The sequence below is a fragment of the Panthera leo genome, chromosome F3, assembly GCF_018350215.1.
Source record: "Panthera leo isolate Ple1 chromosome F3, P.leo_Ple1_pat1.1, whole genome shotgun sequence".
In the NCBI taxonomy this organism is placed as follows: Eukaryota; Metazoa; Chordata; class Mammalia; order Carnivora; family Felidae; genus Panthera; species Panthera leo.
In genome coordinates, this window is record NC_056696.1 from 35,951,401 (window position 1) to 35,967,913 (window position 16,513).

The following is a 16,513-nucleotide window of genomic DNA, read 5'->3' on the forward strand; positions in this document are numbered from 1 at the left end:
GAATAATCAACAGCTATCTCATCATGCTCTTATACAAATTAAATGAGTGGGCACTTACAACACAGTTATAACAGCACCTAATATATAATAAGTGTTTGTTCAAGTTAGCTATGACAATCCCGTTTAGTGTCCACACCAACAGTGTGGTAAGTGTGTAACCCACACTTTGCAGAATAAGAAACCAAGGAGAGTGATGTCACCTGCCCAAGATAGTGATGGTCAGAGCCAAGATTTTTACTCATATCTCTATGAAGTCATAACACGGTTTTCCTTCCTACTGTGCCTCTGAACACAAGATGTCATTGTTGGGAAAGTAAACAGTAGAGTGAGAAGCATATACGGCTGTGGGATCAGAGTGCTCACATTCAACTCTTGGTTCTGCCCCCTTATACAAATTACTTACCATCTCTGAGCACTCTGTCCTTTGAAAACTGGTAATAATACTATCTAACTCACGGGGTTGTCTTAAGAATTAAGCAATGTAATATATGTGAAATTCCCAGTACAGTGCCTGACACATGAGGAGTACTTAATAAATAATAATAATCATCATTTTAATTGTTGGAGTTGGAAGTGACCATTATAAACCATTCTTTAGAGTCTGTCCCTCAATGGCCCCACCTTTATGAAATTTTCCCTTGAGGTTTTCACAACCTGACTTGACTTCTTCACTGCTGAATTTGCTGTTGTTGGTACTATGACAGGTCAAGAAGAGAAGAGACCAGGGTCCTGTTGAGAAAAGGAACAGACAAAGAGGTAACAAGTCAGTACGAACATGGTACTTTGCAGTCCCCAAAGACCCAGGCTTCCCATGGCCCAGACTGCCAGAAGAGTCAGAAATGTCTCCCAGAAAACAAACAGTAGAGAAATTTCATCCTTAGCTGTGGGTCAACCTGTAACGCACCCATCTGGAAAACTCACACCCTTGGCAGATAAAATGACCTCCTCACTGCTTTCCAATGTTTCTTGGAGGTGGTTATCGTGATTTTAACACTGAGTTCAGTGCACTTGGCTATTCCTGGAGAGTTGAAGCTAAATTGTTTGTCAGACTGGTCAGAGAAAACCAGGACACATGCAACTAGAAAATATGACAGAAGACAGGTGAGATGGAGCAAAAATCTGATAGCAAATAGGTGATAATTATGTGGAATATGAAAGCAGAAGATGTCTTGTTTTCAAAGGAACATAAAAAACCCATGTCTTCCATCCTTCTGAAAGGTAGACACTATCATCCTGTTTTCCAGAGGAAGAAACTAAATTCCAAGAAGGTTAAGTTTTACAGCCCAAATCTCTCAGGTAATGAGGGCTGAGTCATGATTTGGATCCAAGAAAAAAGATCTTGGAAAAATACACCTAAATGTTTAAGAGCGGATTCTAGGTGATTTAAACAATCTTCTTTATGTTTCTCTGTATTTGCCAAATTTTCTCTGCTGGGTAGTTGTTAATTGTATGAGAAAAGAAACTAATAAAGTCATTTAAACTTCATCAAGACCCAAGCTGAGGATTGGGAGCGGAAACCCGAGGCAGTGAGGGGAGCTGGCTTTGGGAACCAGGGCATCAGCATTAGTCTGCTTTTCATGAAAGTGGGAAAACTAAACTGCCACTGGGGGTGCAGTTCCAAGCAAGGTGGGGAGGAAGGAGGCAAGAAGCCCATGCCAGAAGAGCCCAGGGAAGGGCAATATGAAAGGGACCTGAACAGAGAATGCTGACTTAGTAGTTGGTCATAAAGACAAAGACTCGACCCAGAAACGAGCTAGACCCTGGGCGCTGGCTGGAATACAAAGTGGAAGAGCCTCAAGAGAAGGTTCACGAACCTCTCTGGGCAAGGCTCAGTAATTAAACTTTGCACCTGTGTGTTCTTAACCCTTATAATAGAACCTCCTGCCCATCGTACTTTGTGTTGCAATCGTCTCCTGACGCAAAACCCAAAGTGAGAAAGAAAAGCAGTTTCAGAGAGGACAGTGCTCAAAGCTAACAAGGGGAGGGCAGGGATAACTGAAGCCCTTCACTCAGTCATCGTCCCTTTATGTGAAGGGCAGAGTCATGGCATCAGAGATGTGAGTGAATTAAGAATCGAATTGGGGATGCATTCAGTAGCAGGGAAAAGGTCCAGGTTCCCACTGGCATCTTTCTTCCCCAGAGGAGCAAGAAGTCCCTAGGTGATACGAGATTCAAGCTCTCCGCGCCATTGTTTTTGCTCCTGAAGCATTCGCAAACTCCAAGAAGATATTTATCATGCAAAGAAAACTTTATTTGTAGAAGTGCATTTTTGCCATACAAGATTCCGTAGCAAGTATGGGGTTGGGGAGGTGAGTGGAGGTGGTCAGTAATTGTGAGACAAGTCTACAATTTCACATCAGAAATTCTTCTACAGCCCACACTTAGTAGCCATTAGTTCACTTCTAAATATCTCACAGAGTGAGATACACATGTCCTTGATTTAATAAAAATGAATAACACCCTTAGCCACCCCTCAGGAATTTAGAGGGTTTGTTTACTGTACGAAAACTCATAGGTGATAAATATAACCCGTGAATTTTTTAAGTCTTGTCTTCACATACAAAAATAAATAAGTTAAATAGCAAAAATAAATAAATATATTAAGTAATAAATACACCCCACGGTGGAAAAGATCTCATCAAAATCTTATAAAACCATGGTCTCCGTTCAGAGTGCGAACTCCTGGGGACAACCACAATAAGGAAGCAAATAATAAATAAATAAATAATCTCCACAGTGGCCAGCACTACGTTGTACAGCAGCGAGACGGTGGTTGGGGGTCACGCCTTCGCGGGTACCGAGGACTGGGACTCTTGGCCAGCACTATTGCCAGCGGGGTCGTCACCCTCCTCCTAGGCCAGCTCCTCCATCCACTGCAGGAGAATGTCCAGCTCTCCCAAAGCCTTCGCCACCGCTGCCTGAGGCGTAAGCTGAAAGACACACACTTCTGTGCTGAGCATCTCATAAAGGGACAACATGTACTCCCGGGTTAATGCTCTCCTTTCACTGGTAGGTCTGCTGGGCATTGCGAGCCCAGTATTCTCTTCAAGATGGGGAGCGTGAAAGACGTTATGGAATCTCAAGATCTCACAAGAGGAAGGAAAATCCTGGAGTCCATTGCATAGGGAAACTGAAGCCCAGAAGGTGGCAGAGTTTGGAGTATAACCCAAGCGTCTTGAATCACAGAGATCAAAGTAATTAGACTGTTGGGTTGGGTTTTTTCTTAAAGAAAGATGTGTGTGTGTGTGTGTGTGTGTGTGTGTGTGTGTGTGTGTTAGGAGTTGCCTACTGTGCAACTTTAACCGAGCAAATGTTTATTGTGTTAAGCACTGGGCTGGCTAAGGATTCAGAGATAAATGGCACAATGCCTACCCACAGGGAATTCAGTCGAGTGAAGGAGACAGAAGCAGACAACTAAAATGTAGTGTGGTGGATGGAGGCTGGAGTCTCCACAGGATGACGGAAGAGGCACCTACCTCTGAGAGACATAGCCAGTACCTTCCTGGAGGTGATGCTTAGGGTGAGTCTTAAAGGATGAGTAGGAATTAGTCAGTGAGGAGTGGACTTCAAGCCTTCCTGGCAGATGTGCAAAGGCACCAAGGTGAGGAACAGCATGGCATGGGCGTGTGTGAAATTGTGACTGTTTTTGAGGGTACGTATAAGTGGGTAATGTTGGAAAACTACTGCTTCTTGTTTGTACAGCTGGAAGACACAGATGTCTCTGGAGTGACTTGATGGAATTAAGGCCATGCCCTCTTGAATCCCAGAGCGTCTTCCAGAGACCACACCCTTCTAGAGCCTGGATGGGTGTCCCCTGGGTTAAAGCAGAGGGATGGTCCACATGACCTCAGAGGGCAATTGTTGAGGGCTACAGGATTTCTACCGGTATGAATATCTATCCCACCCAGTGGTGATCTCAGTTCGAAAAACACACCCATCCCTACCGAGGCCCAAATTGCATATACCTCTTCGAAGTGACTCAGAATCTGGCTGTATTTCTCCACTGCTTCCTCCCCACAAGGGCATGTCATGTGGGCATGCTGAAAAGAATGCCGCAGAATGATGGATTTTATTAAAGATTCTGATTATCTGCCCTCACCACTGCCACGAAGTAAGGAGAATTCTACTCTTTCACCTGCGTTCCTGTACCTACTCCATTCTTATGGAAAGCCTTTTCAGACCTCATCATTTTGGATCAGTAAACTACTCACCAGCCAGAAGAGGAGGCCAGCTTTGTAGGCTCACATAGGGAGCTCTTTGTTGGATACCTAGGTCCTATTCAGACCTTGTCTTGATATTCAGCCCCACGGCCCGCTGAGAGGCTGAGGGTACACTAATGTACTGTAGGACCCTTCACCTACAGTGTAACGCGTAATTCATGGATAATAGATAATTATCATTAACATGAAATAGCATTTTGCAGTTATGTAGACTTTTTGCATAGGGCCTATACCCCAAAGACAGCAAAACTGAGTTCTTATGACCTGTCACATGGTACAATACCGATTATGAGAACGTTTGGTTTCAGTTTTTCTAGCCAGTAAATGGGGATAAGAAAGAGCTTGGTTGCTAAGTCATTGAACTATGTGCGGCGATGGGTCCTTTTACCCAAGACCTTTACTCACGCAGAGCCGGAGGTCCTTCTTGATGGTAAGAAAAGAGTTGGCAAGACTGCTGGTCTTCCGGAGGATATGGTGGTCAGGGGTCTGATAGTTTTTGAAAACCCTGTCCAGGTAGAGTCTCAGTACATGGCGCAGGAGGCAGCACTGATCTGCAGGCTACAAAGGAGACTAGTATGTTGGTGGCACCCGTGGTGGTGGAGATGCCTCCAATTTATATTTCCTCCCACAGTTTTATGGACCAAGCACATACCTTGGTGTCTTGCAAAGACTCAGTCTTCCTCAAGATTCTGATGTCAATGATTTCATCTTTGGCTTGCTAAGTGGAAGAAGGCAAGGCAGGAAAGGACAGGTCAGGGACTGCTGCCGGGTGTTAGACATCAAGACCTCTCTCAACTTTTCCTTGCCACAGCCCAGTGGACAACGTCTCTTGCCAAAACACTTTTCAGTTTTGAACTACAGCTCTTTCTTGGGAATGCATCCTCCTGGTATGGGGTCCCCAGCCTGTCTCTTTTTGTGATGCTACTGCCGGGCTCCCAGAGGACAGAGAAGGACAAGTAGAGAAGGAGAGAGGCAGCCACAGGGGCAGGGAGGGGTTGCCTCCTTCGCTTACCACACTGTCCCGTATCTCAGAAAACCCGTTTCGCATTGCCTGAAGGTTTGTGGTGATCACACAACTTCCCAAATGGAGTGTCTTCAGCCCAGCGGAAGGTGTCCAGAAGAGATAAAACACAGCAGAGAGAAGGCAGATGGGAAGACCAGACGCTTTCATCTTGTGCCAGAATCTGAAGACCACGGGAGCTAGGAATTCAAAGGAAAGAGCATGACTTACTGATTTTCCCAATGTCATGTCTGAAGAAGCCAATTCAGTCCAGGGACATGCTTTCCCCAGGTGTCCCCTTGTGAAACTCAATAGCTTTGTCTGGGTTTGGACGGTCTGGCCCATTCATCTAACTTACTAAGAAAAGCTGCTGAGCTGCTGTCCCGGAAGGAGAGACTTCGGCTGCTCGTTCAGGGTCTGTGAGCTGGTGCTACAGGTCCCGACTCCTTTATTCTGTCCCCATCCCAGCCCCATCGTCATTGCCCAGCAGGTAAGGCCTGGAGCAGCAGGCACTTGCAGTGAGTAGACAGAGGATTACATTTCGGGGAAAATGTTAAAACTTGTTTTGCCCAATTGACGTATACAGTCTTCCCTTCCAGAATGCCAGTGTAGCTCACTCTTCTGGTCCCCTTAAGCCCACAGGGGAACTGTGGGAAAACAGAACCTTACAGAAGCTGTTGCTGAGCCACCGAAAACACTTGGGGGAAAATTGTCTGGATTTTATGGCTACCCCCAGGGCAGAAGAGCCTAGCTGTTTGGTATTTGTCTGGGATCGGGTTGGTTATTTCGGGATAATAGATTTATTTCAGCCCCAAAGGCAAATAGAAAGTCAATGATTTCATAACAATCTTACTGCCAGGGAAAGGCAAGATCTGATGGGCAATCAGCCCAGTTACACCTAGCACTTCTCTCTCCCGAGGTGTCTGTGCTCCACAGCGCCCTCTACAGGAAGACTATAGTCAGGCACACCGGAGAGGGACGCAAGAGCGGGCTCTTTCTGGCTCTGCCCAGGTCCCAAAAGAAAGAGAAGAAAGGCAGGAAGGGAACTCATTTCTTCCTGGAATAGACGGCTCCATAGGAGGGCACTTTATAGTGTCTCCTGAGTTTGAAGATAAATTGTAATGAGCTGGGATTAGTGTAAGGAGAATGGAGTACTCATCTCAGGCACCGAATATAAGTGGGCACTAAAAGTCTCAATCAACAAGACAAATAATATTTTCATGTGATATCAAAATTAATGAAAAACATATCCATGATGAACCACATATCAACATTTTAAATAACGAGTGAATCTGCCAGTGCCATGCTGAGACATATTGGCTACAAGTTCCCATCAAACTAGGTTGTCCCTATTTGCTCAGGACTGGGCGGCGGGGGAGGGGGGGAAGGGGGGTGTCCCAGGACACAGGGATTTTAGTTTTAAAACTGGAAAAGTCATAGGTAAACCTGAATGAGGTAGTCACCCTACGTCTATGTGACTCTGGACAGGTAAACTCACCTCTTTGAGTTTTGTTTTCTTAGCCCCCCAAATGAAACAATCACACTTACCCTAGAAGCTTGTTTTGACATTTAAAGACAATGATGCATGATTTACACACCTAAAATATAGCGAGTGATCAATTAATTTTAAATAGAGAATGCTGTTAGCTGCCTTGAGCATAGAGGGTATATAGTAAATATACTTTAAATTCAACAATTTGATTAGCATTTCTTGAGCACCATCTTTTTAAATGATTATTTTAATTAAAATTTTTTTTAAATCTTTATTCATTTTTGAGAGATAGAGTGTGAGGAGGGGAGGGGCAGAGAGAGAGGGGGACACAGAATCTGAAGCAGGCTCCAGGCTCTGAGCTGTCAGCACAGAGCCTGACGTGGGGCTCAAACTCACGAACCATGAGATCATGATCCGAGCTGAAGTCGGGCTCCCAACTGACTGAATCACCCAGGCACCCCTATTGAGCACCATCTAAAATATTGTGCTAGGTACTGGTGTGTGAAGATAAACATGATAATTCTCTATCCTCAGGATATTTTGTACTGTTGGAAAGGGCTCCTTTAGACGTGGCCCTGAACACACTTGGGTAAATGATTGGAAGAACCAGGCTGACCTCCAGAACTGTGTGAGTAGTGTAGAGAAAGGGAATTCTCTTACCTGAGTTCAGGAAAGGCTGCTGCTTCTGCTCACCTAGGAGTCTGTCTCAAGCCAAGAGGCTTCCAGTTTTATATACAGGTCACAGAAAGGAAGTGAACTCCTGCAGGTGAGGGCTGGAACTCCCTTGGAATTTCTCTGGTGGCATCGCACTTCCTCCCATTCTAAGGCAGATTAATCTCAGGCTGCATTACCTCAACACTTTCCTCCTAAAGTTTCCTTCCTAGGAGACTGCTAGTTATAGTTTTAGACAAAGTTATAGTTTATCTAGTTATAGTTTTTAGATAGAGGATATGCCTGGGGGGCGCCTGGGTGTCTCAGTCAATTAAGCAACCGACTCTTGATTTCAGCTCAGGTCATGATCTCCCCGTTCATGGGTTCGAGCCCACATTGGGCACTGTGCTCAAGTGCTGAGCCTGCTTCAGATCCTCTGTCTCCTTCTCTCTGCCCCTCCCCTACTTGTGCTCTCTCTCTCTCTCTCTCTCTCTCAAAATAAATAAATAAATAAATGAACAAACAAATAAATAAATATTTTTTAAAAATTAAAAAAAAAAAAAAAAAGATGTGCCTCTTTCTTCCCACCTGCCTTCCAGAAGGAAGGTAAAATGGTAATCAGGACAGGAAAGATCCCTGAATTACATAACTGGAAGAGAAGTCCAAAAGCTGCTTTTGCTCCTTCATTATTTTTTTTTTTTACTTCATATTTTGTAAGATTTTATTTTTAAGTAATCTCCACGCCCAACGTGCTGTTCATGGTGCTCAAACTCACAACCCCAAGATCAAGAGTCTCATGTGTTACCAACTGAGCCAGCCAGGCACCCACCCCCACTTTAAATCCACTTCTCCTTAACCATGTTTCTCCCCAGCGCAGACACCATGGGCTCACTCCTGCCGTTTCTCCTTTGCTTTTGTTATTTCCACCATTTCCCTTCACCAATGGCTGCCCTTCTTTCCCTCCATTCATCATCAAAGAGTGGATCCCAATTCTTTAGTTTTGAATTATTCCAGGCCGCACCAATCCTTTCCTTCTCAGACTTCCAATCACAGATATATCTTTGGCACATGAGAGAGTCTAATATTGCCGCCCTTTTTCTTCATGAATCTTAGCCTTTTCTCCCTAAGGATACTGGAAGATTTTCTTAGGGACTAATCCATCGGTAGGACAACACCTCCTGGCAAGATTAAATCAAAGCACCTGGGATTAACTATACACAATCTTTGAAAAATATCAAGATAGTAGAGATTATACTATATTTCTTCTCAGCTCTTATCTTAATATCTAAGACTCTGAGATCCTGTACTTGAGTTCAGGGAGTCCATGGTTTACAGGGTGAATTTCCCATATTCTTTCATTTTTCTGGATTTCAGTTTATATATCTGTAAAATGAAAGTAATAGAATAGGTAACGTACAAGATCTTTTCCAATTATATTCAATGTCACTATGATTCTCTGCTTTTCTACCTTTTGGGTCAGAGCATTCTTTTTAATGTTTTCCAGAATTTCCTTTAAAATGAAGACTCTAACTTTTCGTTGTAATGCTTGATAAATGCTGAAAATATGTGCGAATATCTAAATATCTCTTGAACTCATGCCTGTTTTTTCATCATTGATGCTAAATAAACTATTTCTCATGATCATCCATAACCATGATTAAAGTAATGAGAAACACGGTCTGACAAAAATACTTGACGTCAAAACCTTCCGATAATATAAGCCGTTCCCATGCCAGTCAATTCCTTTCCTTTAAGCAAGAAGGACCCAATAGCTTTGTTTGAAGTCACCTGTAATGATTAATTAAACTTATTCATGTGCAATCCTGATTCTACTGCAATAAATGAATCTCTCCTTTTCCTACATTGAAATACTTTCTTCTCTTTAAATCCATTGACTAGATCCCATTCCGCTCTCTGTACAGACACCAATTCAACTCTCCTCCTCTACAAAACTGTACCTGCCTCACCCTAACCTCTCTCTCCATTCCCATTTCCCAGGGCAAAATTGGTCCCTCACTGGTGGACCTCCGCTTTACTTTGCATATACTTCTTTTGTACTTATCACAGTTCATTGCAGTTTTTTGGTTGCATATCTAGATCTCTCGCTAGCCTGAGACTCCACGTTCATTTCTGTGGTTCCAAGACTCAACGTCTCCTGGTGGGTGCTCAGTTAATACTTGACTATTGAATGAACATAACGATTAAAATCATTTTTCCAATGGGCACCTGGGTGACTCAGTTGGTTAAGCGTTGGACTTCAGCTCAGATCATGATCTTGCAGTTTGTGAATTCAAGCCCCTCATCAGGGCTCTGTGCTGATGGCGAGGAGCCAGGAGTCTGCTTCGGATTCTGTGTTTCCTTGTCTCTCTCTCTGCCCCTCCCCCTGCCCACACTCTGTCTCTCTCTCTCTCTCAAGAGTAAATGAACATTAAAAAAATTTTATAAAATCATTTTTTGGGGGGTGCCTGGGTGGCTCAGTCAGTTAACTGGCCAAGACTCTTGATTTTGGCTCAGGTCATGATCTCATGGTTCATGAGATCGAGCCCTGCCTGGAGCTCTGCGCAGACAGCACAGAGCCTGCTTGGGAGTCTCTCTCCTTCTCCCTCTGTCCCCTCTCCCCACTCTCAAAAATAAATAAATAGACATTAAAAATTTTTTTTCAATATTTTTTTCTTTATGTTGTATCCCAAAGCCACAGGATCTTAGGCTTGGCTGAACCTAAAAATGGAGACATACAAAGCAATCAGTCATCACCAAATGGCCTAAAATCAGAGAGAGATAGGAGGATGGGGAGATGAGGGTAAAAGATAAGCCAGTTTGAAGTCAGAAGTAATATTGGTCATGTTAAGGAATTTGGATTGAATCCAATAGCAGAGAGTTATGCAGGCTTTCAGCAAGGAGCCATGTGATTGGATAGGCACACTAGAAAATCCACCTGAGGCGGAGAAGACAGGGAGGACGAATAGGGTCCGAGGAAGGGCTTTCGCCACAGCGAGAACTAGCACAGCAAAGCTCACCACGTCTTTGAACACCAGCAATAGATTGGCCGGCAGGAGCTGGATTCGTGTAGAGGGGCAGGTGGGAGATCAAGTTGGAAATAGCATCAGGGATCTCATGCCAAGGAAAATGAACGTGGACCTGGAGTCCAGAAAGCTGTGTTCTAGCTCTAGCTTTATCTTCAGCCCACCGTGTGGTCTTGGGGAAACTGCTTCCCTTCTTTGGACCTCAGTTTCCTCATCTGTAAATTATGAAGAAATTCATTAAGTGACTTAAGGTCTTTCCAATTCTGCCTTTTGATACTTTAATTCTTTACCCCCCCTCCTGCCCCCCTCCCCCCCCCCCCCCCCACAGTAAAGCAATAAGGAGCCCTTTTGAAATGTGAAATATCATGGTGGGGGAAGGTAACTGTACCAACCATGAGAGCTTCAAGGGCGGCAGAGTGCCTGGCACGTTGTTAGTGATCTGAACAAAGTAGTTGGGGGATGATGCGGCTGTGGTGGAGAAATGGGGGGTACATTTCCTGAGCGCATCAAGCCAACACTGGGAGATAGGGTTTCAAAACCGGGAATCAGCATATAATCAGAGCCAGTGTGATTGTAAAGGTAAGCTGGGCAGAGGAGAGAAAAAAGAATCCCTTCTTAGGAAATAAATTCAGCTTCCCAACCAAGCCATTTTGGGGCAGGAAACGACTTTCTAGAAACCAGGACTAAAACCCAGCCGCTCCTTTTTTCCCACGGCAAGTCCTGCGTTCACAGCTCAGGGTTTTCCTGTCTGCAACAACGTCATAGTTGCTAGCACATGGCTTCCTGCCGAGTTGCATCACCTTGCACGGAAACGCTGGGTGTTCAGGTTCTGCTGAAGGAAGAACCTTAGCTCCCTGAGTGGGCAAGTAGAGACTGTTCTCACTCCTGGGCCTGCAATGTGGGAGCTTTGCGGGCCTGCAGCCCCTGGTACCTCCCCTGCTACCCGCCTGCCTGCCGGATGGAGATGGGCGGGGCAGCTGACTGCTCTCTGAAGGGTACATTTTCAGTTCCCTGTCCTCAGAGCCTACCAAGTGGGTGACGTCATTTCCTTTTCCTGCGTTTTTCCAACATGCTCTGTTTAACCCACTTGACTCGCTGCCACCCTTGCTCTCGAGATTTCCTATGACATAGTTGGGTCCCCAGTATTGGCTAATTCCTCCCAGCCTCTGCCTGCAAAGCAGGAGTCCCTAGGAGAAGCCTCGCTTTGACTGGAATCTGGGAGGAAAAAATCCACACATGGCCTTGAATTAAGTTTCCTCATCTAGGAGACTAGAGACGAACTTCATTCATTGCCTTTTAATTCCCCACGTTGGGGAATCCAGCACTGAGCTGGATGACCCCAAGGTACCCCAGTGAAAAGACATGGTCTCTTGGAACCTCTTGTGGGATTCCAGAGCATTGTAGGGGAACAGAACCTCTAATGTGGGAGATCCTAACCTGGGAGAAGGCGGATGGGGAAAAAACACCTCTTTTCACAAACCTCTAATTAACATTTAACATTCTCTTTGATTACGAGCATGGGAAACAAATATAAATCACAATAGTATTAGAAGTACCGGTGACTTTGTCACTGATAGAAATCACAAATATTTTTGTATCACATTAGAGTTGTTTCAGACACTTCAAAATAACATTTATACTCATCACTACTTAGGAATGTCCGTAGTTTGGGGGCGCCTGGGTGGCTCAGTCAGATGAGCACCCAATCCTTGATTTCAGCTCAGGTCGTGATCTCACAGTGGTGAAATTGAGCCCCGTGTTGGGGTCTGCTCTGATAGCATGGAGCCTGCTTGGAATTCTGTCTCCCCCCACCCCCTTTCCCCTCCTGTGCTCATGCTCTCTATCTCTAAATAAATAAATAAACAAACAAATAAATAAGAGGGATGTTGGTAGTTTGTAAGCCTGCCTGCTGCTAGATCTTATTAATTAATGCATTAATAAAGAAGCACATTTATTATATATTGCCTATTGTCATTCTATATTTTGATAGCTGTATTTTAATATAATTGATTTCTTTTATAATTCCACGTACTTTATTTTATGCATTTAGAAACATTATCCTGAGTAGGGTCCACAAGCTTTGCTGTGTGCCAAAGGGGTCCAAAGCACACAGAAGGTTGAGATCCCCGGCTCTAATGGCAAGAACAAAGGCACATGGGTATGTCAACCTCACCTTCCCGATTGTGACGTGAAGTGAGAGAAGAAGAAAGCTATTTCTGGAGATGATGGGAGAGACTGCTTGTTGTCAGGAGTTTCTTAGAAAGTTCAGTCTGTGCTCACGATGGGCATTGAGGGTTGGGGGGTAGAGATTACTTCTTGTCTGAGTTGTTTTCTTGGAGACAGTGTGATTTGAACATCAGTCTGAGGAAGTGCACTCTGAAACCTTCCATTTCTAATAACCGATGTCTGGTTTCCTTTGGTGACATCTAGGTCAATGTTGCACACATCAGACTTGCTTACCTATGTATTCCCCTAACTTTTGGATTCAAAATGCTTTTTCAGGCTCTGGTTCCCTACAGAGATGAAGCTCTCTGATATCGAATAACTGTTCCACTGGACATCATGTCTAGCTCCCTGGGTATAATCCCATTTCCTCAACCCAGTCCCTCCAGAGGTCACTGCCAAGGGGCAGCTCATCCAGAGTTGCACTATGCTCTTCTCGGGCTAGATGTGGGGGATTTGGAGGCATTGAGGAAGTGAAGAAGAGGTTGAGTCGGTACTTCTGGAGTTCTTTCTCCCTGCTCACAGGACTGCTGGCCCAACAAAACTGAGAACTCCCTGCCCGAGAGGGAAGGTGCTACTTCTGGCCCTGTCAGAGCAGACAGCACCCCACAGCCTGCACAGTCAAGACCATGATGCTTGCAGATGAGCAGGGACCCGGGTTAGCAAGATACCCAAAGGGCTGGCCAGTCCAGGAAAGTGATGAGAGACACTGACCTTCTGGCTTCAGGATGTGGAGTTAAAGACCATAAGACAACAATCTGGGCAAAATCAAAACCAAAGCCAGGGAGGCCAGACAAAGGGGAAAACTGACTCCTCGCTCTAGGCTAGAAACAGGAACACCAAACAGATGTGTCCTTAGAGGTCAAGGAAACCCAAGAGTGTCCTAAAGCCAAAAAGCAAAGCCATAGGTTTCTTCCAAGAAGGAGCTGCCTAGACATCTGAGATCGGCTTTGCTCCGTATATATGTATTAATTTACTCAAGGAATGTTTATGTCCTGAGTGCGGCTGTTCACGGCTTGGTTGTCCCTGAAGAGAGCAGTCTGGAGAGAGGAGATGGGCCCTAAGGGATCTCTGACTTGTCAAGACCTGGGACCTGGGTCCCAGGGAACACAAATGGAAGTAGGGTGTGGTGGAGAAGAAGGAACAAGAGGAAGACTGCTTTCTGCCCCAAGGGTGGAGCTATGGTTCTTGGGAAGTGAAGCCTAGGCCAGGGCAGAGATAGAACAGCAACAGAGCATGACCAATGGCTCTTTTGTTGTTTGTAGCCCTCACTGAATGCCAGGCACTGAATACTTCATAAAATGTTAACTCATTCTGTCCTCAGGCAACCCTTGACGTAGATATGATTATTCTTTTCATTTTCCAAATAAGGAAACTGAGCCACGGAGTCTACTTAGTGCCTAGGAAAGTGACCAGACAGAGGTATCCAGACTAAGAGCATGCTGGGGCAAACGTACTTCCAGGTAAAAGCTAGATCCTCAACCCTCTCCGGGCACGGTGAACTGAGCCACGGAGTCTACTTAGTGCCTAGGAAAGTGACCAGACAGAGGTATCCAGACTAAGAGCATGCTGGGGCAAACGTTCTTCCAGGTAAAAGCTAGATCCTCAACCCTCTCCGGGCACGGTGACTGGATCAAACCTTGTGCCTGCCTGGAGGAGGCTTCTTTTATGACACTCGAACCTACGGATGGTGGTTCCATGGCAGAGGTCTGAGGCTGGCTCTCAGAAACAGAACTGGACGTGTAGGCTCTCTCTAGAATGCTCTAGAGCTCATAACAGCTGTTTAAAAATTTATCCTCCCCCAACTCCTTGGCCAAACGCAATATGCTGGCCCCTGAACCTACCTCCCGGAATGAGTTTGTCTCTGCCACTGATCACGCATTCATTCCCGGTTGTCTGGGAGATAGCATGTGATTTGTATGTACCAGCGATTGCGCTGGGCATGAATGAGGTGAGGTCTGGACCGATTAAGAGAGGGGTCCCACATTGGGGTAAATCTGTGACTGAAGAAAGAGGAGTAAGGGCGAGCCTGCAGGAGGGTATCTGAATAGCAGAGAGATTCAGGAAGACAGCTGGAGCCTGGCCGGCTGCACAGAAACTGCAAGTCATTTCTTGGGGACTCGACTGACAGCCTCCTGGAGATGCAGACCCAGAGGAAAACACAGCCTCTCCTCTTGTCTCACTTGCCAGTTTAAAAAAAACATGTAAGAAGGAGGCTTTCCCGAAATGACAGTGTTTTCTGGGAAATCAGATTAGAGCAATTGGGAATCCTCAAATAGGAGCAACCGTCCTTTTTAAACTTTTATTTTTAATGTTTTATTTGTTTTTAAGACAGAGAGAGATAGAGCGTGAGTGGGGATGGGGCAGAGAGAGAGGGAGACACAGAATCCGAAGCGAGCTGTCAGCACAGAGCCCGACGGGGGCTTGAACTCACGAACTGTGAGATCATGACCTGAGCCGAAGTCGGATGCCCAACCGACTGAGCCGCCCAGGCACCCCTCAACCATCCTTTTTAATGAGTACCTGCTACACATCTATTGTACACATCTGCTTTGGACAGTATTCTGAATCCCCACGACAGTTCTGCGAAGCAGCTTTCTCCTTCATTGGCACCGATGAGGAAACTGACGCTCGCGTTAAGTAGATTGTTCAGCGTCACACAGAAAGGGGAAGGAGCACGATTCCACACAAAAGTCTATCCTCTTAACCTTTTGGCCAATCTTCTGGGCAAGACCATAGTTCTCAAAGACGGTTGCCCAGAGCATGTGTGGCTGCCCACGATTTGCTCTGGAGGATGGAAGAAGGAGAGAGTGTCCTCAGGAAGGAGCCCAGACCCTCAGCTGGACCGGGAACATCGTGCAACACATTCGGAAGTCAGCCTCTGCCTTTTCACTCAGTGTTGGACCGTTAAGTAGTGTGTGACTTCACAGGATTGTTGCGAGTCAGCCCAGGCCCCTTTTTGTACATCTGGGTTTAATGATCTGTGTTGCTGGCATCCAGCACGGTAATCTAGGCCCTGGATTATATGGTCTTGGCCAAAATAGAGTGAACTCCCCCGGCAGCCAGGGCAGAGAGCACTACACCATGATTTACTGTCTAGATCTGCCATGCCTTAGCCGCGTGACTTTGGGCAAGTCTCCCACCTTCCTGAGCCTCAGACGCTTTGACTGATCACACCGATCGCCTCTGACATCCTCGGCTCCTCTGGGGCTTGAGCGACATCAGCAGATATTTCTCAGGCACCAGCTCTGCGAAAGCAGAAAACGAAAAGACGAAAACGACCATGCCAAAAATAAAAATCCAGCCCTGTTCCGGGCCCTCCGGGGGCTACAAAAGAGTCAGGATACGTTCTTCGAGTCTGGAAGGAAAGAAAGGGCAGGTGAACCAGCGAAGTGGAAAGGTGAAAGAAGCAGACAAGACCTATGGAAGGAAAGATGGAAGGCACTTCCGTATTTCTCCCTCCCCCTCCCGCCCCATCGCCTCCTCCTCGTCTGCTACTTCTACAACCTTGCGGGAACGCAGGTGCGGGGCCTTCGCTTGCAGCCTCCCACCACGCATGCCAAATGCATCAGCGGGGATATTCCATCCTGACTGAGGGCCCGGATTTTGGAGCAAGACGCCCTCAGCTTGGATCCCAGCTCCACAACCAGCTGCGTGAACCAAAGCGTGTTGAGGAACCTCACCAAGCTTTAGATTTCACCTGTAGGATTGGGTTGGTCGGTAATCTTTACCTCGGAAAAGCATCGTGAGGAGTAAAGGAAAAAGCATATGTAAAGTTTTCACCTCGGTGCCTGGGACGTGGTGAGCATCCAACATGTGTACAGTGTCGTTGACATTATAGTTCATTCTTGAAACCAGGTTCTCTGGCTCTTGTGAGCTGTGTGACCTTGGGTAAGTTACTTAA

At 45.8% G+C, this 16,513-nt stretch overlaps 1 protein-coding gene across 1 annotated transcript; it reads right to left on the reverse strand.

Annotated features, from left to right (window-relative positions):
• Positions 1 to 2,852: 2,852 nt before the first annotated feature.
• Positions 2,853 to 5,391, reverse strand: IL20 (interleukin 20). Its single transcript, XM_042924777.1, has 5 exons — positions 5,233 to 5,391; positions 4,873 to 4,938; positions 4,626 to 4,778; positions 3,966 to 4,040; positions 2,853 to 2,930 (listed from the first exon to the last, which is right to left on the reverse strand). The coding sequence occupies exons 1-5, from the start codon at positions 5,389 to 5,391 to the stop codon at positions 2,853 to 2,855; spliced, it is 531 nt and encodes a 176-aa protein (XP_042780711.1).
• Between the last annotated feature and the right edge of the window lie 11,122 nt (positions 5,392 to 16,513).

What these genes read in the sequence shown, in the direction of transcription:
- IL20 (XM_042924777.1), bottom strand. Translation starts at nt 5,391, where the DNA reads ATGAAAGCGTCTGGTCTTCCCATCTGCCTTCTCTCTGCTGTGTTTTAT. An exon ending in CTGAGATACGGGACAGTGTG is followed by an intron (nt 4,939 to 5,232) that starts GTAAGCGAAGGA and finishes TCTTCCACTTAG; the next exon opens with CAAGCCAAAGATGAAATCAT. An exon ending in AGTCTTTGCAAGACACCAAG is followed by an intron (nt 4,779 to 4,872) that starts GTATGTGCTTGG and finishes TCTCCTTTGTAG; the next exon opens with CCTGCAGATCAGTGCTGCCT.